At 38.1% G+C, this 26,991-nt stretch overlaps 1 protein-coding gene across 10 annotated transcripts; it reads left to right on the plus strand.

Annotated features, from left to right (window-relative positions):
- Positions 1–15: 15 nt before the first annotated feature.
- Positions 16–25,531, plus strand: KYAT3 (kynurenine aminotransferase 3). 10 transcript variants are annotated; one of them, XM_048312871.1, is made up of 15 exons: positions 16–208; positions 4,522–4,622; positions 7,807–7,865; positions 9,057–9,201; positions 11,880–12,029; positions 13,237–13,323; positions 16,031–16,153; positions 16,245–16,365; positions 20,299–20,375; positions 21,187–21,276; positions 21,855–22,041; positions 23,040–23,113; positions 23,537–23,623; positions 24,591–24,667; positions 24,935–25,531. In XM_048312871.1, exons 1-14 carry the CDS (start codon positions 31–33, stop codon positions 24,651–24,653), a joined length of 1,542 nt encoding a protein of 513 aa, XP_048168828.1. In that variant the 5' UTR covers positions 16–30; the 3' UTR covers positions 24,654–24,667; positions 24,935–25,531. The 10 variants fall into 10 exon arrangements, with proteins under 10 accessions (XP_048168828.1, XP_048168827.1, XP_048168835.1 ...); XM_048312872.1 differs by lacking the exon at positions 24,591–24,667 and adding an exon at positions 2,580–2,774 and having other exon boundaries at positions 192–208; XM_048312873.1 differs by lacking the exons at positions 16–208; positions 24,591–24,667 and adding exons at positions 263–480; positions 2,580–2,774.
- Positions 25,532–26,991: the final 1,460 nt, after the last annotated feature.

Raw genomic sequence — 26,991 nt, forward strand, 5'->3', positions numbered from 1 at the left:
CCGGGCCTCGGGACTGGGGGAACAGGAGGGATGGGCGCTCTCCGCCCCTCAGAGCAGCGGGACAGGAGGGACGGGCGCTCTCTGGGCCTCGGGACTGGGGGAACAGGAGGGATGGGCGCTCTCCGCCCCTCAGAGCGGCGGGACGGGCGGCCCCGGCCCCTCCCCATCGGGAGCGATCGCGGCGGGCGGCGGAGGCGGTGTCGGGGCGGTGAGTGTGGCGGCGCCGGCCGGGGCGGAGGTGCTGCCCTCGGCGCCTCTCTCTGCCGAGCGCCTGCGGCGGAGGCGGCTCCCAGCCCGAGCTCGGGGTGGCCGCGCTTGTTGTCTCGCGGAGCGGCCGGGCCGGGCCCGAGGAACCCCCGCGCTGACCGCGGGGCCTGTGGGTGAGGGCGGGCGGTGCTGGTGCCCGGCAGCTTCCGGCCTCCCCAGCTCTGTGCTGCACACGGGAAGTGCTGCAGGCTGAAGACACGCGAGGGTGGGAGCGTAAGTGCAACACAGAGTGGCAAAATGGTAGAGCTGCTCTACGAGGGGGAAAAAAGTATGAGAAAACCCCACAACCTCGTCCCTCTCCTTAATCCATATGGTAAAATTTATTTCTCCGCACACAGTTTTTTCCATTCCTTGTAGATTATGGAAGAAGAAAGGACAAAATGTTGACTACTATGATATATCTTTCTCATACAGCAGGTTTTAAGTTTAGTGCCCTTGCCCAACTTCCCTGAGTACAGTGATTTTGACAACAGTTCTCTTGGCCCAGTAAGCCATCTGTTGCTTATAGATAGTAGGAAAAAAGTTCTGGAGAGGCCTCTACTGGTAAGCTGGCACCTTCTCTTTCTCCAAGGCTTTCATCCTCTAGACAGTAAGAGACAGTCCTTCAAAGGCTTTACAGCATTTAGCTAAGGTGTAACATTTTCCAGGTTTGCATATCCAAAAAATACTAAGCACAACACAAACATAATAGGGATTATATTTACATTATAACATTGTTGTGGTGGCAGACAGGCTTTCAGTGTTTCTAGTAAAGTTTGTCACTTGTAAAATGAGACTATTTGTTATGTGAAAAAATGCAGCAGCTTAAGCGGTCTAACCAAAAGTTGTTGAAGCTCTGTGACATGGTTTTTATAGAGATGGAATAACTGAAACTAAAAAATGAAGGAACAGCAGCATTTGGCCTTTTGTTTCAAAGGAGAATAATCAACTAATTACAAAATTTTAACATTTCATAAAATGCCCCAGAGGTTCAGCAGCATCCCAAGGTCAGAGTGCTGTATGATCAGGAGGTTGGGCAGTTGTGAAGGGAGCAGAAGAGCCTACAGCTCAGAGATTGTATCTGTGCTGGAGCAGTTATAAAGCACAGCATGAACTAAATAATTGTTAGTACAGAGATGTATTCATATACTTCCCATTACAAAGTCCAACTGTATCTTCCAGTCTAGTTTAAGTCACCAAACCTGAGTTTCAACCCCATTAGCAACCAGAATGTGTCTTCCTACTATTCCCACTAAAAAAACATTTACTGCACTGACCTTTCTGGTAGCCTTGCTTGCTTCTCACTCCCCTAAAAATACAGAAAGCTGCAAGAGTAGTCATTTGTTATCCCTTTTCCTCTAACATGTTAATTTTCCTGTTTTCTCTACGGATATGCAAGCCTGAATTCCAAGAGGACTGACTACATGAATGCTTCAGAGCACTGAAAATTAAATGGGATGAAAAGAATTCCTAATTTAATTTCTGAGTTTAGCAGACATGGCTCTTGGCCAAAAAGTTGATGTCTGGCTCCAAAATTGAAAAAAGAAACATTAATAAGACTAAGAAAGAAATTAATATTACCTTTAATTCCCCCACAAAGATCAGTGCATTTTCTGTGTTTGAGGAACCTGACAAATTTTGGAGAGTTGAAACAGGGTTTGCAGTACTTCTGTAGCTGCCCAGCATTGTGCAACTTCACTGATCTGGAAGAAACTTTGTATCCCAATGATAAAAACATAGCTTAGGACATTATAAACCATCTCACTGATGTGCCTTACACATACTTGGTTGTGCTAAAACACATACAGGGGTAATCATTGAGAGCGCATCCTAGAAGTAACAGGAAATAATTCTCTTTAGCCTGTGGTATGTCTTAACATGCCATATAAAATTATAGTGGGAATGTGTGTGTTTGGAAAAAATGAGTGGGCCTTGCTTCTTTTTTTTTTTTTTTTTTGAGATCAGTGTGTGGTAGAGTATCTGGTTATATTAAGGAGGCCTTTCCCTTTACATCCTAGAGTAGCTTAAGTGGAGGCACTCAGTTACAGATGAGGGAAGAGGCATTTTTAGAAATAAAAAAAAGTCATAAAAGTATTTTATAGGAGGCTTTTTCATTTAATGGCCAGTAGTCTTGTCTCTTGGTTCTGAACAAATGCTGTTCAGTTTTCACTGGAAAAGTGTCACAAAGATAGAAACGGTGGGAGAAGTGTTACATGCCAATGTCCCTTCTTACAGAGCCTGTTGAGCAAAGTCTTTTCCATTATGTTCCTCATAAAGTTTTCACAGTTTCTACATTTCTCTGGTATTAAAAGTGGTTATAATTTTTTCTTCAGGTATTTTAGGTGCTTGCAGAGATTGACCACGCCACAGTTATACAGGTCTGCTGCTGCTCATGCCGTGGGGCACTTTTGTATGATTGCCTTGTATCGAACAATGGTTCTGTTTTTCCGTGCACCATGGCGCTAATGCTGGAAATATTTACAACAGTCAATAATTTTTCTTACAAAACTTTCAAGTTAGTTTTGCATGTAAGGCTTGCAAGTTTTTTATTTAATTTTTCTATTTCTCAATACAAAATGAAACAGGCAAAGATATGCATATTTGTCTCTCTCAGCTAAATAACTACTGCAAGTGTTCACAGCGGGCTGCAAGAGTAATGCTGTCGTTGGTCTGACCCTGGGGAATAGCACCATTGTCATGGTCATGTTTTAAGATAGTATCATTATGTTACACAAGTAGTTTTTGTAAGCTTAAACAAGGAGAGAAATAGAGACCTTCATAATCTTTTTGATTTTGCATAGTTGTTCCCAAAGATAACCTTGAATATGCTAAGTGGTATTATTAGAAGTCACTTAAACTGGATTTTCAGGTCTTTTAAAAACACATGTGTTTCTTCTGTGTCTTTCAGAGTATCTGCTGATTAGTGTCAAAGATTTAATTGTTGTTTACTTTTGTTAGTCCTCAGACTAGCAGAGTTTCTTCTTGTAAATGAACATCAACTGTTTACTTGCAGATTGCTAAATCCTATGGGATTATGGGGGTATTTTTGAAGGTCTAATTGAGTTAGCCACAACTCAGTACTGTGTGAGAAAGACCCTAATTTCAGAAGTGAGACTGAGTTTGTAGCACTGGATTAAGAGAAAGGCAAACTCAGCAGACTTTTAAAACTTATTCAATGAGGCATCTTTGGCCATTTCTATTAATTAATAAGTGTAAAGGACACTTTCTTGTTGGACTAAAAGCATTCTTAATGAAAACATAATATTTTATTGTGGTATTAATTTAACTTTTTTCTTTCTGTTTGCGAGGCTTGCACGGTATTATTTTAAGAGACAATGTCATTCCTTTGTTTCTAATAAAAATAGTATTTTTCTGTTGTTCTCTTCTTCTTCTCAGGTAGTCAAATCAGGGTGGAACAGGAGTTACATAGCCTTTAATGAGTAAACTATGGAAAACAAAGTTAATAATTATAATGCTATGGCTACTGTGTTTCTGACCTAGATTTGTGAGTTACAGATTTCTAACACACTCCAGTCATTGTGGCAATGTCATCTAATATTTATGTTTTAAAATATCTTCTGGAAATAGTTGCCTGAAGTACCAGTTCTTACTTCTTTTTTTATAGTTATTAATTAACAGGACACATTTTCTCCAGTCAGTGAATGATCTGTTACTCTACAGAGAATGTATTTTCTAGCTGTTTTCAGCCATGGGAGATATTTAATGTTTGCCAAGGCACTGTGACAAAACTTAGTGCAGTTACATAATGTGCATAGGCCTCCCTCTCCAGTGTGACTGGTGATCTTAATTATCCTGATTTCAGCATACCTGATTTGAAATGACTTGGAAATGGAGACCAGTTTTAAAGATGTGTAACTTCTTAAAAATTCATCTCTTTTTCTATTCTGTCTATATTGGCAAGTTTAATAGCAATTTTTATTACACAAACACATTTTCACTAGAATTCTAACAGAGACTTTGAAGCTTGAATTTCATTTAGTCTTAGTTGCTATTCAAAGAAAAGAAGATCAGTGTTGTCAAAAGAAACCTTCCTTTGAGGTGACATTCAGAAACATCTTGCAGCCCTGTCAGTTAGAGAGCATCATCCTCTATGCTTACAGCTGTGCTGAGGTAGTAATTTACTAGCGCTTACTTAATTGGAACAAAATCACTGGAGGGAAGAGGAGAGGATCTTACCTTAAAATTGCTTAGTGATGTGTAGGAACTCATTCCTAGAATCTGTAAGGTTTTTCAGGTCGCTTATTTATTATGCAGGCATGTTTCTTGCTTCACGAAACTTCTGTTGCCGTGGCATTAGAACATGCCAGCTAAGAACAGATTTGCTTTCCAGATCCATCAAACATTCAGCCTCTGCAGTAAGTATTCCTTCAGCTTCATAGAGAAAACCATTTCATGCAGTATTTTAGAGATGCACTAATTTTGCAATGGTGCAAATATATATGCATTAGCTGTGTTTTCTTTATTCCTTGTTATAGATAAAAACATTTACTATTAAAAACAAAATAAGATATTTGAATCAGTCAAATATTAACCACACTAGCGTAACAGAATTTGGTGATTATTGCTTTGTGTATACTTTTCAGTCTTTAAAGTCACATCTAGCACATATCACATCAGAAAGATTGCCTAGCTTTTAGAGAGAAGCTTGAGATACAGGAGACAGGTTCAGTCTCAGCTTTATCACAGGCTTTTGGTAAGACAATTTATTTCTTTTTACCTCAGTTTTCCTTTAATGATATGAGAGTAATGTTGCTTCTTGATGCTGCAATAACAAGGGGTCTATAAGTACCTCAAACTTAATTTTATATATAGAATCTTCTCAGTTTCCCATCTTAACTGCTTATAAGATTGTGTAACTTCTTTTTAAGTCGTCCAGTTTTGTTGAGAGAAAACAGCTTTGAAACATGGCAGGCAGCTGGAGGTGACGCTCTGCGTTCCATATAGAACACTGGAATGTAAATTGTGTTCCCAGTTCATCTAGTCAGCAAATTGGGTCAACTAAGGCACATACCAGATCCTTCAGAACAGATGCTTGAATCATTATACTGGACAGTTGTAACATATTTTGTCCATATGAAAAGTTTCTTTTAGTGTGCAAGCCACTTTGCAGGTCAGCTTTGCCTGAGTCAGTTTTTCATATGCTGTATGTATTTCTATTCTATTTAATTGAGTTGGATATTCACATTAAATGTCCTCAAATGTGTTTTGATTTTTTTTAATTTTTATTTTTCTTAAGATGTTGGCTTAAGTTGTAGCTTTTGACATTGAATTCTACAATTTATTTATGTACCATGTAAGAGTATTTGCTTCCAATATTATTAAACTTATTGCCATTCAATTTCATTACAAGTTTCTCTGTATTAAGCAAAAAGATAAATACAAGCAGCACCTGGCTTTCTATCAGGTGCTTCCCTTGTTAGGAAGTGTTAGGGAAAGCAGAAGGTCAGTTAGAGCTTGATGAAGACCTAGCTCTCCTGTGTAACACCCATCTTTGACTCATGGAAATCCTAGCCCTGCACCTAGAAATGGCTTGGAGATTATCAGGTGATGACATAACTGGGCTGAAAGAAAAAAAACTTTTAACATCTGTCATGACCTTCTGGGAAAAAGAAGGCCATTGAAGGTTTCATTTTAAAATCTCAGTTAATTAGTTGGCTTCCCCAAAGTAGTGAGGTTGACCTGAACCCCACTGTAACCTGAATCTGTGAAAACCTGAAAACTAAAGCAGGTCCTGCTGTTCTGTTTTAAAACTAGTTCCAAGGCACAAGAAAGAAAGAAATAGAAAGACTTGTATTGTTGAATATTTAAACTTATATAGTATGGAACAGTAAGGCGAAGGCTTATTCTATTGTCAATACATTTTTAGCTAGGGAAGGTTACTCAGTGCAGTTAAGATTTATATTATAGTTAATTATAAAAGTCCTGCAGTTGATAAGCCTTTAGCTTTTAGCAAATTGAAGCAATTTAAGAAGAAGTAGTCCATGGAACAAATTTACTCATGGCAGCATACAGAATTCTCATTGTTAATTAGCAGGATTCAAGGTGAGTCTTACTCCTTCCACTACAAGAAGTAGTGTAGCATGTAAAAAAAGATGTGTGTGTGTGTGTCTTAGTGTAAGTAGTACTGTGTTGTTTGTATTTTTAAAAGTACAGCCAAACATTAATCGTGTTTACCAAGACATCCACTGTAAAACTGGGTTACTCTTCTAAAAAATATGTGTGTTTTAAAACAAATGCAATACAGATTACCTAGTCAGGATTTTCCCTTAACTCCCTCTTGTTCTATGTTAAAAAATCTGACTTGACCTGTCTAGTTATCTTAAATGTTTTCTTCCTGAGGACAAATAAGAGGTGTCCTGGTTTTGATTCCTCTGGTGTTCATGTCACACAGATGAGGTCAGAATCAGATCTGTTGAGAAGACATAGGAGCAGAGAAGTATCTGTATAATTTTATAGCTTCCCATTCTTCCTATCACAATGTATGTGGTGGCTTCATAACTATAAGCAGGTTGAGTGCAAACATGGACCTTCTGCATACTGCGTCTAATGGGAGTCATTTCCATGGACTCAAAGTTGAAACTTGAGTGTAATGGTAATGCAGACATTTTCTTGGAGTGTGGTGGCTAGAATACGGTTTTTTAATCTTTCTGGTAGTAATACCACAGCTGGCAGTGGTTAAAGTAACTACAAATCAGTATCTTGACTCAAAGAAACAGGAGTGTCTGGGGTGCTGAGTGACTATGTAATTTCTATGTAATTTTTTTTGGTATCAAGCTAGTTTGCAAAGATAGATATGAACTTACACTTTTTTTGTTTGCACATAGAAATAAATTTGGTTTTCTTTTTCCTAACTTCCTTTCCATTTTTAGCTTAAAAATATCACAGTTGTCAGTAGGTTTTTCTCTGCCTCTGTATAGAGTAGTCATTGCAAACCTATTTTACAGAAGTTTTCCAATACCTTAATTGAAGGTCTGAATATACAGCAAAAATATGTTCTGATGTGGTTTTGGTGTGCTCTAAGGTAGATACTTTAAAGTTTTAAAAATCTGAATGAAAATAGGAAATGTCTGTGCTATTTTCCTCTTATGCATGAATTTAACAAATAAAATTACATTGCAAATGCATGCTTTCCAAACTGGATTGAGCAGGAATTGGACTAGAAATAGCACAGTCTTTAAGCTGTTAGCGTATCATAGAAAAGAAAAAGAAAGTATGTACACTGGTTTTTTTTTTTAAGGTCATCTTTTAAAGTTTTTGAGCTAAATTATGCCCCTCCTCCATCCTTGCTAAAAGTTTAGTGGATTTAGATAATGATGAATGAGAATTTAGGACGTTTTTGTGTATTTTCTTGTTAGTCTGAATTCAAGCTATTATGGAAGCTTTAATGAAAGAACATGTCTATAATTTTGTGTAACTACTGAATTCAGCTAGCAACAGTATATTTGAGAAAGCATGAATGAGGTTTTTCATGCAGAATCCAACAATGTCATACATTTTCTTTCTTAACAAAACCCTTCTGTCTATATTTTGATCTTGCAGACAATGCCATTCAGACACAAAAATACAAGACGAATTGAAGGCCTTGATAGCAATGTGTGGTAAGTAAGAGGAAAATATCTTCAAATTTCAGAAAAATGTCCTTGGCTGATGTATTTTCTTTCAAGAAGATAATTATTGCCAATAATAAGATGCATGGCAGTTGCTATCTCTGCTGGAATATATTTGGCACCTGTTCAGAAGCAGCGAATGAAATTCAATTAAAGGTATGATTAGTTGTTATTTTTGAGCTCTAAGTATTAGGCTTGGGCTTCTCTTCATCTATTAAACCACATAAGACAAGTTTAACTCATGGGTGGTAGTATAGCTGATTTTCAAATTTAAATGGTAATTCTGTTGAGTAATGTATTTCAATTACACCTGATTTGTGCTTACCAAGCAAGTCAGATTTTTTTTTAAAAGCCATTATACTTGTTTTTATAATTTAGCTCATTATTTTTAATACATCTTTTTCTAGGTATTGGTCTTAAAGCACTGTTGCCATCACTGATAAATATGGAATTTTCTTAGTTGGTGAAAACATTATTTTGGGCTTACATTAGTTGTTTATGTGTGTTGTATTAGTTGTGTGTACATGTATACAAGGTGTTTTGATTATTCAGCCTCAAGCTAATTTTTAGCAATTTGTATTCATTTTTGACAGAACTGTGATGCTATGTGGGGAGGGTTATGATGGGGGGAGGGTTGTTTTGTTTTTTAAATCCTGTTAACATTTTGGTAGGGAGGAAAGAGTAAAATGTAAAGCTGACCTGTGAAGGGAGGAAGGAAAAATTGTTCAAGGATCCTGCAGGCTACTAGGAACAGTTAATAAGCAGCTGGAAACAGTCTGTTGCCTAAAATTACTTAAAAATAGCACTCCAAGGTGACTGGGTAGTTTAAATGACACCTTCAGATGGCTGAATTTAACCTTTAAGACATTTAATGTGCCTGGTATTCCGTTTCTGCCTGTATCCAGAGTAACTGTGTATGCATGTGCACATCTGAGCACACTTCTGCTGGCAGAAAAGTTATTCTGTAGATGCAGAACATAAACCTTTTCTTGGGTGCTGTCTGACTCCTGTGGTCACTTACCATTATTTCAGCCCTCAGCTCTCCACGTGAGCACTCTACTTAAACCCGTTCCCACAGCTGTAAATTTGGCAAACTGAAATACTTTTTTTTGCCTTTTAATGATAATGAATTAAAAGATAATTTTATCTGGTATGTTAACTTTAAGATGTTTTTCCCTCCAGGGTTGAATTTACAAAAGTGGCAGCAGATCCCTCAATTGTTAATCTCGGTCAAGGCCTTCCTGATATATCCCCTCCCAGCTATGTTAAAGAAGAGCTGGCAAAGGTAGCAGCAGTTGACAGACTGAACCAATACACCCGAGGCTTTGTAAGTATTGTGGAACTCGAGGAGCCAAGTTCAGTGGAAAATGTGCTACAGGGAAAAAAAATTGACTTTAAGTTAGTTTTATCTGTAGATCATAGTGTTATATCCCAAATTAAGTTGGTCTTAGTAGCCTTATCTGTTACTATTGAAATTCCTCTGTGTAGGCTTCTTCAAGGCAGAATCCTTCAGCAAGAGCAAAATGGTAGAGCAGATGTGGGATAGACTGTCTCTGAGGAGTTGATCCTGTTTAAAGAGTGTAGGTTATACATTTACCTCTGATTTTGGTCAGTGTAAACATGAATCAGACAGTACAATGGGAGAATGAGAAAGAAATACTTGATACCACTTGGGACAGCACCTCTAGGATCAAGAAGAGATTCACCAACAGAACTTAGTAAGTTTCAGTGGAAACTAGGAAGGGATGAAAACAGGAAGTTTTTGCCCCTGGAATATGTTCATTACCCATTCTGTAAGCTGGCTTGTAGAGTTTGTGTCTTGAGCCAGGTGTGAATATGTGGCATTTATCATTGTCCAATGCAGGGTATTCCAGCGGACTATCACTGTTTCAGTATGACCACTTCCTTGTTTGGTTTGTCTGTATTCTGTTTTGTGATAAACTGTATTGCCCAAATGAGAATCATGTCAGGACTGCTACATGACCCTAAGGACTCTATCTAATATTTTTCTAGCTGACCATGTTATGCAACAGGGGCAAAAGAGCACAGTAGGCCAGCACCTGTGTTGGTAGTTCTGGCACCACTGTGTGCATATTCCAACATAACTTTTTGCCTGTTCTCTGAGAGTCTGCATGCATTAGAGGTGGCAGGGAGCAGTGGTGGCCAGCCCTTTCCTAAAGGACAAGCTCTCGCAGTGAGCAGAGTGGAAGTCTGGGCAGCCAGGCCCCAGGGAGCAAGGCATGCCCAGAGATACTGGCTGAGGCAGCCCAGCTCACCTGAGATCAAGCCAGGAGTCAATCCACAGGTCAGACCCAGCAATGCTAACCACAGCCAGACATGACCCAGTCATCACTGGGCAGCTCCAGGGTGACACGGCAGGTCTGAGGTTAAGCTACAAAATCAACAGGGACCTTTAGCTATGTACAAAGAGTCTCTGCAAGTGTGAGATACGTACATAGAGATAGACAAACACATAATAAAAGAATAAAGCAATTATTTTATGTCAGATACACACAAAGGATATCCTGAATTAAGTGAACTTCTGGGCTAAGCATTAGTATGTTTATCACCCACAATAAGATATCTGAAAAGTCTTTTTTCACCAAGCAGACAAGGTTTTGGAGGAGCCTTGGCACAGTGGAAAAGGTTACAGATAACATAGGCTGCAGTCTTGTCTGGCTGCTGTACTTTAACAGACTTTACCAGCTACTGAGAAGAACATTAACTCTATCTCAGCTGAAACCAGGTCAAGTCTACCTTCTGAGAAATATTTACAGACTGATTCTCTAAAACTATTTGCAAATCAAGCATAAATATAATTTTCCTAACACATGCAATTATTCAGTATTTATTCCTGTCATTTTGTTCTTTATATCTAAATGGTTTGATAATTCCCATGATAATTATTAATGTTGACAGATATATTATACTGCAGATAGTAATTAAAGAGGAATTTTTACTAATGTTCCCATCTTCAACCTTTGTACTTCGTATTTGTGGTAGCACACGTGGGAGGGATGAGAATGAATGATGCCGATCCATCTGATAATTGAGCCATTGTCTCAGCTAACTTGGAGCTCTCAATGACTGTAGGGCTGTAGAGTGGCCTGATGTGGCTTGGGTGCTGCAGCATTCCTGTCTTGCTGACGGGCTCATGGCAAGAAATGGCTGTCATTTGAATCAGCAATGACTTGTAAGCCTTAATTTATGGTAATGTTTTTGTTTACAGAAGATGCACGATTTAATGCCTTGTGTGTTGAGGTATAATGTTCAATATTTGAGAGGATTTTTGTTACATAGTTACATTTTCTCAAGGAGCTGTTTTCTATTTCGACCAGGTATCCCAAAAGAAAAAGATCTTTAAAGTAAGAATCCTGCAGTTTTCCTGAATAAACAGAATTTTGCCTTCTTATTTCCATATTGTATATGATCTTTGTTGCACGTTTGTTTTCTTGTTCTTTGCACATTTTGAGGAGAGTATGTTAACTGCCATGTCCCTGGAGGGGACTCTGAGATTTGGGGTGTGACTATATGAATAAATATTTTGATCACAAGTGCTGTTTATCAGCCATATATAAATAAAATAAAAAGATCTCCCTTGCACCAAATACTTTTAGTTGAAAGATAAGGAAGGAAACAAAAGGAGCCGAAAGAGACTCAGAAGGAGGTGAGGGTGAATTGGTGTCAGAGTATTCCCGTCTCTCCTCCTGTTTCTTGTCCTTGCTCTGCTATAGGCTACCTGGACCTACTCCGAGATGTGATAATACAAAAGAAATTAAAAAGCACCAGATAGAAAAATAATTTCCTAGTAGATACAAATAAATTGAAAACACTCTCCTAGTGTGCAAAAGTTCAAACCCTGATACCTGTTAACAGCCATTAACACTGTTATATTTTTGTATTTCACAATATAATAGTTTGATACATGTGGAAAAAAGTCGAAACACAGGCTTTATACATTGTCAGGAACACACCAATCAGTTACTTTTTTTTTGTTTTGAACAGGGACATCCATCACTGGTGAAAGCCTTGTCTCAAGTGTACGAGCGGGTTTGTGGAAGAAAGATAGATCCTCTCACAGATATCCTGGTGACTGTGGGAGCTTATGGATCTCTCTTTAGTACAATACAGGCACTAATTGAAGAGGGAGATGAAGTAAGTTATTATTAGAAGTATTCACATATACTCGCAGACATGAGAATCTTTCTCTTTTTCTTACTTGTCCACTTCTAAATATAAGTTAATGTTGGGGCTTCTTTCTGTCCCCATTAGTTTGATTTTTTATAGTTGTACATCTAATTTATGGTTTCTGAAGCTGTGATTAGGAGACTATCCTTTGGATGTCTTCCTATCATTCATCAACTTACAAATACGTTTTTTTCCACACGTAGGATATCTGTGGCAGTTTCTTCATCGCTGTTACTGTTAGGTGACACAATACACACTAATTTCTTATTTGAGAAAATGTGGGCTGTTGTCTGCAACAGACAACTAAGGGTGGCACAAAGAATTGTTGGTGTTTGGGTAACCATTGTGTATCAGGCTCTGTTTTGGGCCATTGCATGGTAGCAGCATGAATAGCAGAAAGGCTTGTTAGTTTACTGTACTAGCTGTGATGACTCAGCCCATCACTATGTCCGCCTTTTTGACAATGATAATAAAAGTCATTTTACAGAAATATTTCTGTCCATAGTGGACAAAACCTTTTTGTATTTTGCTTTCAGTGTTTTGTTTGTTTCACTTGTATATTGTATTCTCATCTTGCTTTTCTATTGCTCTGATAGTCACTTCTCTTTTGTTTGGAATAGTTCTATTAGCCTTTGTTTTTGGTGGGGTTTTTTGTTTGTTTTGTTTTCCTATTGTCTAGCCTTTATGCAGTTTTTATTGAATTTGTCCTCTTTCTTTACCTGAGAATTTTTGTCTGATAAAATTTGAGGACTTAACTGTTCTTCTGAGATTTCTAGATACTTGGAAATCTTGGCATTTCATGGGCAGAATTAGAGCAGCTCTGCTGTGGTTCAGTAATTTGCCATTGCTATTTCCCATCTTTGCATCTTTACCTTGCACCTTCAAATCTGTGTGTAGGACTCAAACATTCTTCTTATTATAACTCAACAGTTGTAATGTGAAACTATAGAAGAACAGCCTGTGTATGTTGTCAAAAATGCGTAGTGCTTATCATACTTAGCCTGAGGGCATTATTGTGTTATACTCTGAAAGGAGGAATATTCTGCAATGTTATAACATTACATCTGGAGTGCCAGAAACATTATCAAGTTATACCACCAAGGTAAATGTAGAAATATGATGGTATCATGCATGGTAAACTCTTTGTTTCTGATACTGATGATTTTCATTTCAGGTAATAATAATAGAGCCATTTTATGACTGTTATGAGCCAATGGTAAAGATGGCGGGTGCAAAGCCTGTTTTTATCCCACTAAGATGTGTGAGTAACTTTTAAAAAACTACTGATTATATAAACTTTCTCATCCATATTCAGTACAGTTTGATGAACACCTTCTATGTGATGCTTTTCTGTATTGTTTTTCATCATTTCAAATTATGTAAAAATGAGATCGATTGCTATAGTGCAAGTCTGAGACAATGATAATCCAAAACAGATTATTTTATTAGTGTTGGAGAAGGTGCAACAATATTTCTTATTTGCTTTAATTTGTGCATTCTGAAAGCTGATTAAAATTGCTTTCTTCAGTTTTCAGTGGAAATTATGGAAGGGGGATCACATATCAGTTCAATTCTTCTGTCAGTCGGTTTTCAAAAGATTTGGTTTCTGATCCCTTCAGCAGAATGACAGAATACAGTTTCTTTTCCAAAATATGCTTGCTAAATAAGGACTGATCGTGCAGTAGACATATTTGGTATACATACAAGAATCACTGTTTCCTTTATTGTTAAAAAGGCTGCGAGTTGTGAACTTGTACAGCTGGCATTATGCCCACAGCTTGCAAGGATTGTTCTGGATGCAAACTGTGCCTTGTGCAACTGGCAGCCTTGCTTGGGAAGGGCTCTTTGGGCAGGACTATTGTAGGAATGTGTCGTGGTTTGAAGCTGGCTAAGTGCCAGGCACCCACGAAAAAACTATCTACTTATTTTCTTTTGCTATAGCTGAGCAGAGGAGGGGGAATTGAAAACTTCATTTTCATGAGTTGAGATAAAGATTATTGAAAAAAAAACCCCACCCACTTTAAGGCAAAACAGGTTCAAAACTTAAACAGTATAAAGAAGATTATTAACAGAATTAAAAGTAAAAAGGGTAATGAGAACCAAAGCAAATCTTCAGAACACCTTTCTTTCCCAGTCCCTCCCTCTTTTCCCTTACCGTGCAAGGGAAAAAACATGGGGTTTTGGTCAGTATTTCACTTCTTAAAAATCTTTCTTCAGTATGCTTAAGGAAAAGAGTTTCTTCCACTGTGCCGTGGGATCCTTCCCATGGGAGATAGTTCTCTGTGAACTTTTCTAGCATGGTTTTAGCTTCCACAAGCAGCAGTCCCACCTGAACCTGCTGCAATGTGAATTCTTCCCACAGGCCAAGCAGTCTTCCCTTAACTGCCTAGCGTGGGTCATTTTAGTTCATGAGGTTTAGTCTTTTAAGGATGAGCTGTTCTAGTTTGGAAGCGAAGGCTCTTTTCCTCTATCTCTAAAAGCAAGGGTCATCTCTCCCTGTTTGAGTTCCTCACTAGATTACAGCTTTTCAGCATCCACGCACTCCAGCGTGAGTACTCTTCTTCACGGGCTGCGCATGGATCTCTGCACCCCTCCACGCACCTCATGAATTATAGGGAAACACTTTGTTGTATTATCATCCTCACCATGGCTTGCAGGAGAATCTCAGCTCCGGTGCTTGGAGCACCTCCTCCCTCTCCTTTTTTTCACTGGCCACGGTGCTGCCATGTTGGTTTTCCTCACGTGTCCTCACTTTTCCTTTCTCTCTGACTTGGAAGAAAGTTGGTGTCTGTAAGTTGTAGTTGAGAGGTTGATCTCATCTGGGCTCCGCATTGGGGAATTGCTCGCCACGTCTCTCGCTGCTGCCCATGTGGTCCCTGCCGGCACCACCAGAGTGGCTCTGGCCTCAGAAGGGCCCTGGCCATGTGGTCCTCGGAGGGCCCCAGCTGTGCGGTCCAGGCCTCAGGAAAGCCCCAGCTGCACAGCCCCTGCCGGGATGGGTCCTGGCAGCTGCCTCACCACCCCTCAGGAAAAGAAAAGAGAGCTTCCCATGGTTTTTCCTTTCTTAAATATGTCATCACAGAAGCGTTACCAACTTGTCTAATTAGGCTAGTAACCTGCCCATTGTCAGAGCCTTCAGCAACCGGCTCTGTGCCAGACATAGAAGTTTCAAGCAGCTTTTTGTCCGTCCCCACCAAAAACCAGGCTATGTTAAACCAACACAGAACACCATGAAATCAGAATGACACAGAGTGACAAAACCTCCGGGGCTATAGTGGGACTAGGTGAGACTGTTCCTCTGGATGCCCACCTTCTAGGGATGTTTTGAATGACAGGGCACCTCCAAGTATTTTCTGTTTCACACCCGTGTTTTCAGTCTGGCCCTCTCCCAGTCATTGCAGGTGTCAGAAGGGTAGTGTAGCCATGCTCCCGTGTTCTCTGTACCACTGGCCCAAACTTCTTCTCCATTCATAATACCTCAGGGACACTTGTGCTGTGTAGTATATAAATTCCAAAGCCTCAGTCGTGCAGATTTTTAACTCTTTGGCCATTTTCATTAGTTCAAGGAGGAGGAAAAGACCTTGAATCTCCAGTGGTGATCAGTCTTTCCAGTCAACCAGGCACACACTTGCTCTACTGTCTGGCAAGGCTGTAAACTCTCCTGACCTTGTGACTGGGCTTTCTGCATTACACGCTGTAATAATCAGCAGGTGTGCAGTGAGATCCTGGAAACCAGTTCCTGCTGGGGCCTTAAGACAGTCAGTGGCCAGGAGAGGACAGCCACTGTCATAACAGTTTACCTTGCTCTTAGCCTCCCTGCCTGTTCCTAGCAAGACAAATTGGATAGGTTGTCACATATGTTTATGAAAGTGTTTAAGGGTGGTAAGTTGAGCACCTCTCTTTAGGCTGCAACATGTATTAATGTATAAACTTATTGTAGTTTTGGGGTTTGTGTTTTCTTTTTTTAGAAAAATGATGGAAACTCTGCATCTAGTGCTGATTGGGTCTTAGATCCTGCTGAACTTGCAAATAAATTTAATTCCAAAACAAAAGCAATTATTCTGAATACCCCACACAACCCTATAGGCAAGGTAAGAGTCCTGCTTTAACACCACTTTAATTTCAAAGATTGCCTTAAATCCTGTGATTAATGCATTGTCCCTTACTTTTTCTGTATCCCAGGTGTTTACCCGAGAAGAGCTCCAAGTAATAGCTGATCTCTGTATTAAACATGACACCCTGTGCATCAGCGATGAGGTGTATGAATGGCTGGTGTATAAAGGGAATAAACACATTAAAATAGGTACTGATTTTTTGTGGCATCTTAGAAGTGGTTGTGGAATGATGCTGTGAATTTGTCTCCCAAGGATAATGCTTGCTGGAAGAACCTCAAAATTCAAGCTTTGAGTATTTTTCAGTGTTCAGGTTCTAAGGATGAGAGCCTTAGAACTGAACTAAAAAAGTCCAAAACTTTTTTAAAAAGTACTTTAAAGAATAATTTCCAAATAGAATTTCCAAAGCTCTTAAGTGACTTTGGAGCAGATATCCATAGAAACCAGTGGGAGTGATGCTTGTAAGTCAGTTATGATCATATAAATTTGCCATCCCTATTCAGTTACTTTGTTGGCCATGACAAGTATAGCTGCTGGTACTGTATGTGTATTGGACAGTGCTTTGCTGAAGAGCTAGTAGAAGGAACAGGAATTAGAACTTCCTTCTCAAAGCTTTGTAGAGATAATCAGTGAGGGAAATGAACAACAGGGAACACAATTATTTTTGCTCCACTAATTATAAAAACTAAAAAATAGTATATAGGTCATTGTGGAGATAGTGCATGAGCACTGTCCCTCTGAAGTGCAGAGACAGGGTTAAATAATGGCCATTGAATTCAGTGAAGTAAGTCACTGCAAGTGCAGTATGAAAGCCTGTTGAATCTTCAGGCAGTGTTGCTACAGGGGTAAAGCGCCACTGCAAGAAAAAAACAGAAAAACAAATAGTGGTGTTATGTTCCTGATCCTCTTGTTCTACTTGATCCAAGTTTCACTGAAGTTACTGTAATCACTCCCACTGTCTCAGAACAATTTAATCTGGTGCAGGTTACTGAAGTCCTTTCCTTACTTGAACACCAGTTCTATAATGTTGCAGCTGTGCATTTCTGTGAAAGTTTCTAGTGTGCTGGCCTTGAGTTGGCTCTGCTGATGTATTTGAAAAGTCCAAAACTTCCTTCTCATGTGTACAGATGTTTTGTTTCTGATGGTAGCATCTTGCACGAACTACCTGTTCTGATGTACTTACTGTTGTATTGAAGGTACATTTCAGTCGTGTGCAACAGAGGCATATAGTTGAGATTAAACAATGAAATCAAGACGTAAGTATAAATTAGACATGAAAGGACTTGCCTTTTTTCCTGGCTCTGCCACTGGTTGAATGCTTTTCTTCTATGCTTCAATTCCATGTTTGTAGAGTGGCAATAAAAGAAACTATCCATTGATGGGGGCTACATTATTGTAAAAAAAGATTCTTATGAATAGAAAGAAAATTATATCTAAATGATCTTGCAATAGTTGTTAACTCAGCTGCACAGTTGCTGATCATCCAGCTGCAGTACACTGAGTCTGTTTTGAGGATGACCTAATTCCATGGCTGTTGTGGTTGCCTTGATAGTGATTCCTTCTCGAAGACCTTCAGACATGGAAGAAGGAAAAGGTTTTGGGTACATTAATGTGACAGTAATCTGAGTCACTGGATCCTGACAAGTTACCTAACAGTAACTGATGTGTCCCCGTTGTAAAGTGAAGTCAGTTAAAGATTTCTACATGGGCTTAGCAGGTGTTTTGTGGCCTTAGCATTTCATACAAGGCTGTCTTCAGAATCAAAATCTCTGTGTGTGGTGTAAGGTAATCCCTTTTCAGCAGCAGCAGGGCCAAACGTAGTCAGTTACTATTCATCTTACGGACAACTAGCGAATTCTTAAGATTCAGTAACTCCATTGTCATCAGCATCTTAATGCTTCAAACCAAAACATTTCCAGTAGAACAAAAGGCATTCTGTAATTTAGCATAAAATGTAAAAATACTGTATAAAGAAAAAGCAAATTAAAGCCTAAGAAGTTAATCAACTAGGTTTAGGTACATGTTCTCTAACAGATCCCATGACATCATCTTTAGTGTTAAAAATACTCTAGAACTTTCAGGGTTAACACTATAAACAGTAACATTATTTCAGTGAAAGAAACAAGACCTGGGTTTTTTTTACTTAAGTTTCTCATATTTCCTAGTATTTTTAAGTCTACAAAAAAAATACAATAAAAAATGAGTGTGTTACTTCACTATTTATAAACTCTTGTGTTTCCATAATAACCTCTACATATTCTATCCAATGCAGTGACACTTTTTTTGTGGGAGATACAAAATGGATATTGCGTCAATTTACAGGATCTGATAGTGGTTCCTTGATACAATTTAGCAGTGGTTGCTAGCCACAGATCATAAAATTAGTACAGTCTTTGTGCTGTCACTGAAGCAGTTTTCTGTAGCGTAGAACACTTCATCGTATTTCTCATCATCTGACTTCTGTAAAAACGTGGACTTCCTCTGCATAATGATTAGGGTTGCACTGACAGATTTAGAGATTGCACCTCATAACTGAGGATTCTGAACAAGCCACTCAACAAGCTAAGTGCCATCCCAGGTAACAGGCTTATTATATGTGTTAGTTTGCACTTCATTAGTTTTTAAATTGTAGTCAGACTTGGTTATGGTGTCATATGATGTCATATGATGTCATATATGGTTGCCATAGGGCATGGAGAAATTTCCCTCTCGATTTTTAACTTGTTTTTAAAAGCAATGGAGCTGCTTCTTTCTCTGTGCCCTTGTACTACTGCTACTGTTTGAAATGCTGTCACATTCTATCTCCAAGGTTGAATTTCTGTGACTGTGAGGCAAAACAGACTTGCTGGAGGCCATTAGCTTTGAAAGCCAATTCTTTTTGCAGTCTGTGAGAGCTAGTTTGGGTGCCTTTAGGAAGTGACCTATACTCTTGGCCTAGCTTGGTAGAAGACACATCTGTTCAAACTCCCTTTTTCGTTTCAAGGTCACACAGTAGTTGAGTATGGGTAGGGTAATAGGAAAATCAGTCTTTCACGCTGTTCAGTTTTTCTTCTTGGTAAGTTTGCTCAAAAAATTGCAATACATGTTTTCAAATAACTGAAAGACTTATACCATGTCTAATGCTGATAACTGCTGCAAAAACTTCCTTGTGAAGTTCAGTGGTTTAGTTTGGAAAATCTTTGTTCATTGGTCTCGCTAGAGAGAGGATTTAGCAACTGACAGATTCATTGGTAGTGGTTCTAGTATACAAATGAGGTGAAGACACATGTTGGTAACTACTGCAATTGCAACCTTGTCTAACTTTGAGTCTCAGACTTATGTGTGTCTAGATTTATCTGTTTCTCTTGAAATTGAGTTAGAGTCCAAATAGAGCTTTGCAGAAGCTGTATACAGAAAAATATTTGCAAACTACAGGAAGAGACCTTTGCTCTGTCATCTCCTTGGAAAAGAAACAAAGGATTTTGGTCTCCTATCAGATACAACTGCAAAGACAGAGACAGGCCTCTGTGGGTCCCTTAATACTTGCAGATATTTTAGCTAACTGCTATTGTCAGTCAGTCTCAAGCCTGTTCAAATTGTACAATACAGCATAATTTATTTACTTTGCTAGTTTTCTGATGTTCTTTTGTTTGGTTCTGGGTTAGAAGTCTTAGAAGTTTTTTCTTTTTCTGATGTCTGAGACAGCCAATGACACTGAACTGGACAATTCTAGTAAGGTGGGTTGCAGTGCCTGAGTTAATGCTGTGTATAGTGCTGTTATCAGGCATCAGAAATAAGCTGTCCTGAGGTGAATGGGTAGCCACTCCTTAGGTCATATCTTTCTTATGGATAATTATGCATTTTTGCTGAGGATAGCTAATATGTAGTTTTCAAACTGTACCTCTTATTTTCTGTCTCTTCTTTCTCCTTTCATTAATCTGTACCTTTTTTTTTTCATGCTAAAAAAGCACTGGCCCATATATCCTTTCTCATTTGTTACAATTGCTATCATTTTAGAATATTCTTGTTGTTTGCTTAAGATGCTGCAATGAACATACAGCTCTGAGCTAGGGACAGTGTAGTTCTTCAAACTGCATGGAATATATGAGTGCACCTGTACCAAATTAATTTTATTTTATGTACAGCTACGTTGCCAGGTATGTGGGAAAGAACAGTAACCATAGGAAGTGCTGGGAAAACATACAGTGTAACTGGCTGGAAGGTAAGGGGAATCAATATAAATGAGTTAAGTTACATAAATAAGAGAATGCATTTATTACTCTAAAAATGCCTCTGTTTTTATGACCTGAGTTCTGAAAGCTTCTGGCAAATCTCCATGTCTCCAAAATGTGACAATACCATTCAGTTGGAGCAATTACCTATCTTTAACACCCATGTCTTAATTATCTTCTTGTCTCTTAATTGATAAACTCTTGTGAGCATAAATTACTAAAAAAACCACCACAGTACAATTTGTTCAAAATCAGTAAAGATTCTTGGAGAAAACATGGATATTATGATATTTTGAGTTCCCAGTTTTCCCATCTTGACTTTTAAATATGTATCAGAAAGTAAACAAAAAATATTTAACTATTTGACAACTAAATTCTTCTTCATCACTTGTGTTCAAACTAAACCACAGCATATATGATTCAGTAGTGAGCTTTTGTTTTATGTCCAAACTGGCTTTGACACAGGAGCTTAAGAGATGGAGAGGTTCTAAACTGATTAGAAATAACATTCCTAATAAATGCTCAGTTTGATTTCTAACCCTTGTTATATGAAGAGTTAAAAGTTTGCTCAGCATCCTATCACGGATAGGGATAAGGGAAACTATAACTGTTGTCTCAAATCCACATTTTTTAAAGGTATCATATACCAAACTTTGTGTAAACCAGCTCTTTTTAACATTATTTATCAAAAGAAATTCTTAAAATAGAAAAACTCGAGGCATTGGCTAATTTTTTAGGATTTTTTACCTTTTAGTAGCACCACTGCCGTAAGTATAATATATGCACGCTTTCCTCCCTTAGCTTGGTTGGTCCATTGGTCCTGAGTACCTGATTAAGCATTTGCAAGTTGTTCACCAAAATACACTATATACTTGCCCAACTCCATTACAGGTAGGTACAGATGGGGCAGAGGAGGTTGTTTTCTGGTGTAAGAAAGCTGTTGGCCTCACTGTAATAAAACAATAATCACAACAATGAATTTTTAGTTGTCAAAATACATATTCTGGGGTATAAGAAGAGGAAAAAAATTTGATCAGCTCACCAGACATTTAAAAAAACCCAACAGTCTTGCAGATTCTTTCATCTTTCGCCTACAAACTACTTCTTGCATAAAACATGACAATCTTAGTGGTTTCCTAGCAAATACAAATGAAAGTTCTGTCTACTAGTGTGTAGTATTCTATGGTACATTATTATCAAAAATTTAAATTGAACTTTAATTCAGATTGTAAACCCTTGTGTCAAGGACTCTGACTTCTGTATATGATAGGGCCTAGCAAAAGATTGGGTGTTCTGGGTGTTGCCAAAGCACAAAGTAACAAACAGATTACAGATGTAGCTTGTGTAATTTGTGTGCTGATATGCTTAATAAGGGCCAGAAGAAAAATCCACATGATTTCAGTAGGAAGTGTGTGTGTGTCTGTGAGTTTACTGAGTGTTCACAAGTACTTTGGACCTTATGTTTCCAGGAGGCTTTGGCACAAGCATTTTGGATAGACTATAAGCGCATGGATGACCCAGACTGCTATTTTTACTCACTGTCTCGAGAGCTGGAAAGCAAGCGTGATCGGATGGCTGAGCTACTGAAAGAGGCTGGACTAAAGCCTGTCATTCCAGATGGAGGATACTTTATGATTGTTGATGTTTCTACATTAAGTCAGTATAAAATTTATTAAAGAGTGTGTGGAAAGTAAATTTGATTTATCTGAAAGCGCAGATTTCATTTTAAACTACATTCTCATTTCATGTGTGGATAATGTTGCCAGGTGTGCTAACTGAGATTGAAATTTTCAGTTTCACCTTAGCTGGTAAGGTGGATTTTATGAGCTTCAGCAAAGAATTTGTGATCCTAACTTCTTGTCTTGCAAAGCTTTGACAAGTTTTTAGAGAGGCTAAAGGAGGTAGATAAACATTTTTATTTTCAAAATGTCTGTGATTATGAAAATGTTTGAGAGGCAAGCACCTGGATAATATCTTGAGTTTATACCATTTGTATTTTCCTCTTTCTGGTCTTTTTTGTTTCTTTCTTTGTTTTTCTTAATCTGAAGTCATACCCTAAAGGCTTTTTGAAGCATTCTGATCTCTAAACACTGTAAAATGCTACTACAATTTACAAACCTTTTGAAAATTCAGGTTATGGTAACTTCAGAGGAAGAAATCCCACAGGGGAAGGTTTTTTCAGTTCCACATTTTTTCACTAACTGGTCTACATGTGACTTGTCATTCAGACAAATGTTTAAACACAGCAGGATCTCACAGTTTGATCATGTGTCAGAAAGTTTTAGGTACTCTGGTTTCACAGATGAGAAAACTGCATTTTCAGGGAGTATTGCTGTCCATGCAATAAATGTACTCTTCAGTACCCTCCATAGCCCTGATCCCCCAATAGCCCAGACTTGAGGACTTCTTGGAGTATTGCTTTCTTCCAAGCTGCATATCTGAATTTGCTCTGGATGGAAAGCAAGTTCTCAGATCAGAATGGAAAGGTTTGATCTGTTGGTCTATTTTACCTCTTACAGTATAATTTAAAAATTATATATGAAAATAAAAACATATATCTTCATTCTTAAGTATTAACTGTAATAAAATGCTGTTAATGAATGCCTTCCCATTGGAGTCTAGGAAATCTTACAACATACTTGTTTTAAATTTAGATGTGGATCTCTCTGATGTAAATGAGAAACAACCTTATGATTACAAATTTGTCAAATGGATGATAACATCTAAGGTAAGACATCTTAGTCATACTGTAGTTTTAGAAATGCTTTTCTATTGAAAGCAAGAGCAGTGCAACTGTAGTTATTAAATAACGTTGTAGAGATGTTTCATTCAAAATATTTGGTGTTGCTGATAATGGTATGACTAAAATATTGCTAAATATGTTGAAAATGTACGCTGTAGTTTGTGCTACATCCCAGCATTTTTCTTTCAGCACACGTGTTAGTTGTACAGAAGTACCTCTGTAATATTTTGCCTAAGAAAAGTAATTTGAATTTAGTAAGGCCTAGCTAGTGCATACAAAACTGAACCTTGTCTTTCCCTCGTGTTGGGAGGGAGAGTTCTACAAATAGAACACTAAAATCATCATGCTTAAACCAGATTTTTTGTACACATTTAAATAAGCAAATGCTATTTCTGTTTTATGTTTCAGAAGCTATCAGCAATTCCTCTTTCAGCATTCTGTGGTCCTGAGACAAAGAAACAGTTTGAAAAATATATACGTTTTTGCTTCATTAAGGTAAACTTGCGTCCTGAAAATCAATGCAGTACAGAAATCTGCAAGAGACTGACTGTTACATTTTTCCTGGGATCTCTTGTATTGAATGTTTTTAGGAACAGAAAGCTTGGTGTAAAATTCAGCACAAAGTATATTCAATTGTCTTTTTGCTGAGAGACTTTACACCATCAGTGTGGGTGGCATGGCTGAGAAGGGCAACTGCAGAAAACAACTGGATGGGTACTCCATTTTAAATTTACTGTATTGATTTTTAAAAACATTCTTGACCAGTGGTGACAGTAAAAATTATTGAGACAGGTAAGATATCAATTAATGTGATACCTATAATCCAGAGCAGAGAAAACTCTATAGCAGAGTATGTGCCCCATGCCCATTCAGTGTCCAACAGCAAAAACAGTGGTCACCTTCAAATCTAGCTCGCTTGCTTGAAAATAAAGAGTTTAACACGAGCTTCAAATTACAAAAGAAAACATGTTTTTCTGTGAATTGGCTGATTTTTGCCATTTTGTGAGCACCTTCTTTGCACATATTCTTCCCACTGTTACGTCTGTTCTTGAAAAGACTGAAAGGCTTTGGGGACAGGTACATAAACTTTGATAAGCCCAAAGCTCTAAGATGTTTCCCAATTGTTCTGTGACAGAGCCAGCATAATGGAACATGTGCAAACCCTGAACTGTTCTGTGTAAAGATGAGAGCCTTAGCCTGAACCAGGCTTTTTTTTTTCCTTTTGTTACTTACTTCTTTTGATGAGGTGTGAAGTCTGTGATATAAACTGAGCCAGTAACAACCAGGATGAAACTTACTGGTTGTACACGTGGCTGATAAACAGCACTAATTATTTCAAGTTAGGCTACCTTTATGACTCACCAGGTGGAGGCAAGCTACGCAATTTGGAGGGGTTATGTTTAAGTAGTTCACAGCATAACATGGTTGCGTGGAGATTAAAAAATCCCAACTGTACTCACAGGGATTAGGAAAGTGTGCTAGCATGTCTCCAAACCAGAGCTGCCAAATTACATCACTGCATTAATGCCACGAATTTATGTAAGTATTGCTTTCATTAAATGGGATAGTATGAATGCTGAGATGACATCTTTTAAATATATCTAATAAATATTTTCAAGGAATCAGCATTGAATTCTTTGTGTAGTCCAGATTTCTACCTAGTAACTGTCAATGAAAAAGTGGCTAACAGGATATTTACAGGATGCAACTGAAACAACCAAATACTGATTTGAGATGATATAATCATGACTGACTCTTTTTAAGAAATCCATACTTGCAGTAATAGTGTTGTTCCTTGTTTTGCAGAAGGACAGCACACTAGATGCAGCTGAAGTGATCCTGAAGAACTGGAATAAACAGACAGGCTGATTTTTCTTATTAGTTTTTCCATATGGTATAACTATCTAATAGTAGGGATTTTTTACTGGAAATTTAAGAACAAATTACTTAATACAGTACAGAATTAATATGACATTGTAAATAACTTTTTGCTGCCACCTGCTGAGGAGTTAAAAACAATGATTTACAGAAATAGGTGTAATGCAACTCAGAGGTATTTTTCAGTCTTTTAGAAATAACTTGCTTTTCTCTTAAACCCCAATGGGATTAATTTCTTTTACTGAAAGAAAAGATTTATAGGACTCTGTGTAAAATAAATAAATGAATGATATAGGTATTTTAAAACTTACAAGTAAAAAAGGGGAGGTGTTTTTGGTATGAGATAGCATGGGAACTAGAGAGAGACTTACAAACATTGTACTTTGTGAAACCAAAAAACCTACAATAGAGGAAGATTAAGACATGGCTCATATTAGATTCTTGCAGTGACTTTCTACATACCTGTCTACCTACTCTGTCTGCAGAAATTGCATCAGTTTAAATAAAGTGAAAAGTGCTAAGTTACATAATTACTATTTTATTTTCCACAATAGTCATGTGTGGTGTTCTGAAAGTAGTCAGTCCTCAATAAAATTATAAAAGTAGCATCTAGAATAGGAATTCTATTTACTTATGTCTACCTATGTATTTATTACATGGATGAATCTACAAAGCAAACTATAGAAGACTTTGCTTTAGAGGCTCCTTTACAATCAGATGTACAGTGACATAATTAATTGCATCATTCTTTTTCTTTCCATGTTACAACACTGGCAATTTCACAGCACACTTACTTCAAACTCTTTAGATCTAGGGGTCCATGGAGGTGAGCCTAATGCTGTTCTATGGAGCTCAACTAGCTTGATTTCAAGCACAGTAGATAAAGGAATTGTTTCAAAAGAAGTCAATATGGAGAATTCCTTTCTAGCTGCCACCTTTTTCACTTCTTTCTGCAATCTTTTAATCTGTAGATGGGTTTCCCGGCAGGCGACTTTTTAAGGCTGTGTGCTTTGTCCTCCATGATCTTTCTATGTTCTTCTCACAGGCTGTCCTGGTTTCTGAGGGGATAGAGTTAATTTTCTTCTCAATACCTAGTACAGTGCTGTGTTTTGGATTCAGTGTGGGAATAATGTTGATAACTCACTGATTTTTTTGGTTGTTGCTAAGTTGCATTTATCATAAATCAAGGACTTTTTTTGTGTCTCCTGCTCTGCCAGTGAGGAGGTGCAAAAAATGAAAAAAAGCTGTGAGGGAGCATAGCTGGGACAAGTGACCCAAACCGGCCAAAGGGATATTCACACCATCGAATGACAGGCCCAGTGTATCAGCTGGGGAGTTAACAGGAAGGGGGAGCCAGTCGGGGTTCAGGAATGGCATCTGGCATCAGTCAGTGGGTGGTAAGCAACTGTGTTTGTTTTTCTTTTTTTTAATCCTTTTTGTTATCATTATTATTATTTACTACTGGTATTCATTTTTACTTTGTTTCAATTGTTAAACTGTTTTTGATTCTTCTCCCCATTCCACCAGTTGGGGATGGTGGGTGAGTGAGCAGCTGGGGGGTGCTTAGTTGCCAGCTGGGCTTAAACAACGATACAGCTCTTACGGTGCAAAGCCTGAACAAATTCAGTAACTTGTTTTGCCAATGTTTTACTCATTCTGTGATTGCATAGCTTGGCTCTTAACTGAATTCCATTAGACTGTGACCATGGCCAGGACCTAAAAAAAGGTATAGAAACGGGACTGGGAGAGGAGCTGCTAGTTTTTTTCATTAATACTTCTTGGGTCTGGGCTTGTGGGAGTTCAGTAGCTGGGACTTCCATAGTCTTTGTAGCTGTCTTGCACTGTCATTCCCCAAATCTCATCAGAAGATGGTTGGCTGGTATTTTTAAAGTGGTGTGTAATCTTTGTGTAGAAGAATCAATTCAGCAATTAAAATGACTTAGCTGAAATTTCAGCATTAATTTAATTTTGAAATTCCTACATTA

The sequence above is a fragment of the Corvus hawaiiensis genome, chromosome 9 (assembly GCF_020740725.1).
Source record: "Corvus hawaiiensis isolate bCorHaw1 chromosome 9, bCorHaw1.pri.cur, whole genome shotgun sequence".
In the NCBI taxonomy this organism is placed as follows: Eukaryota; Metazoa; Chordata; class Aves; order Passeriformes; family Corvidae; genus Corvus; species Corvus hawaiiensis.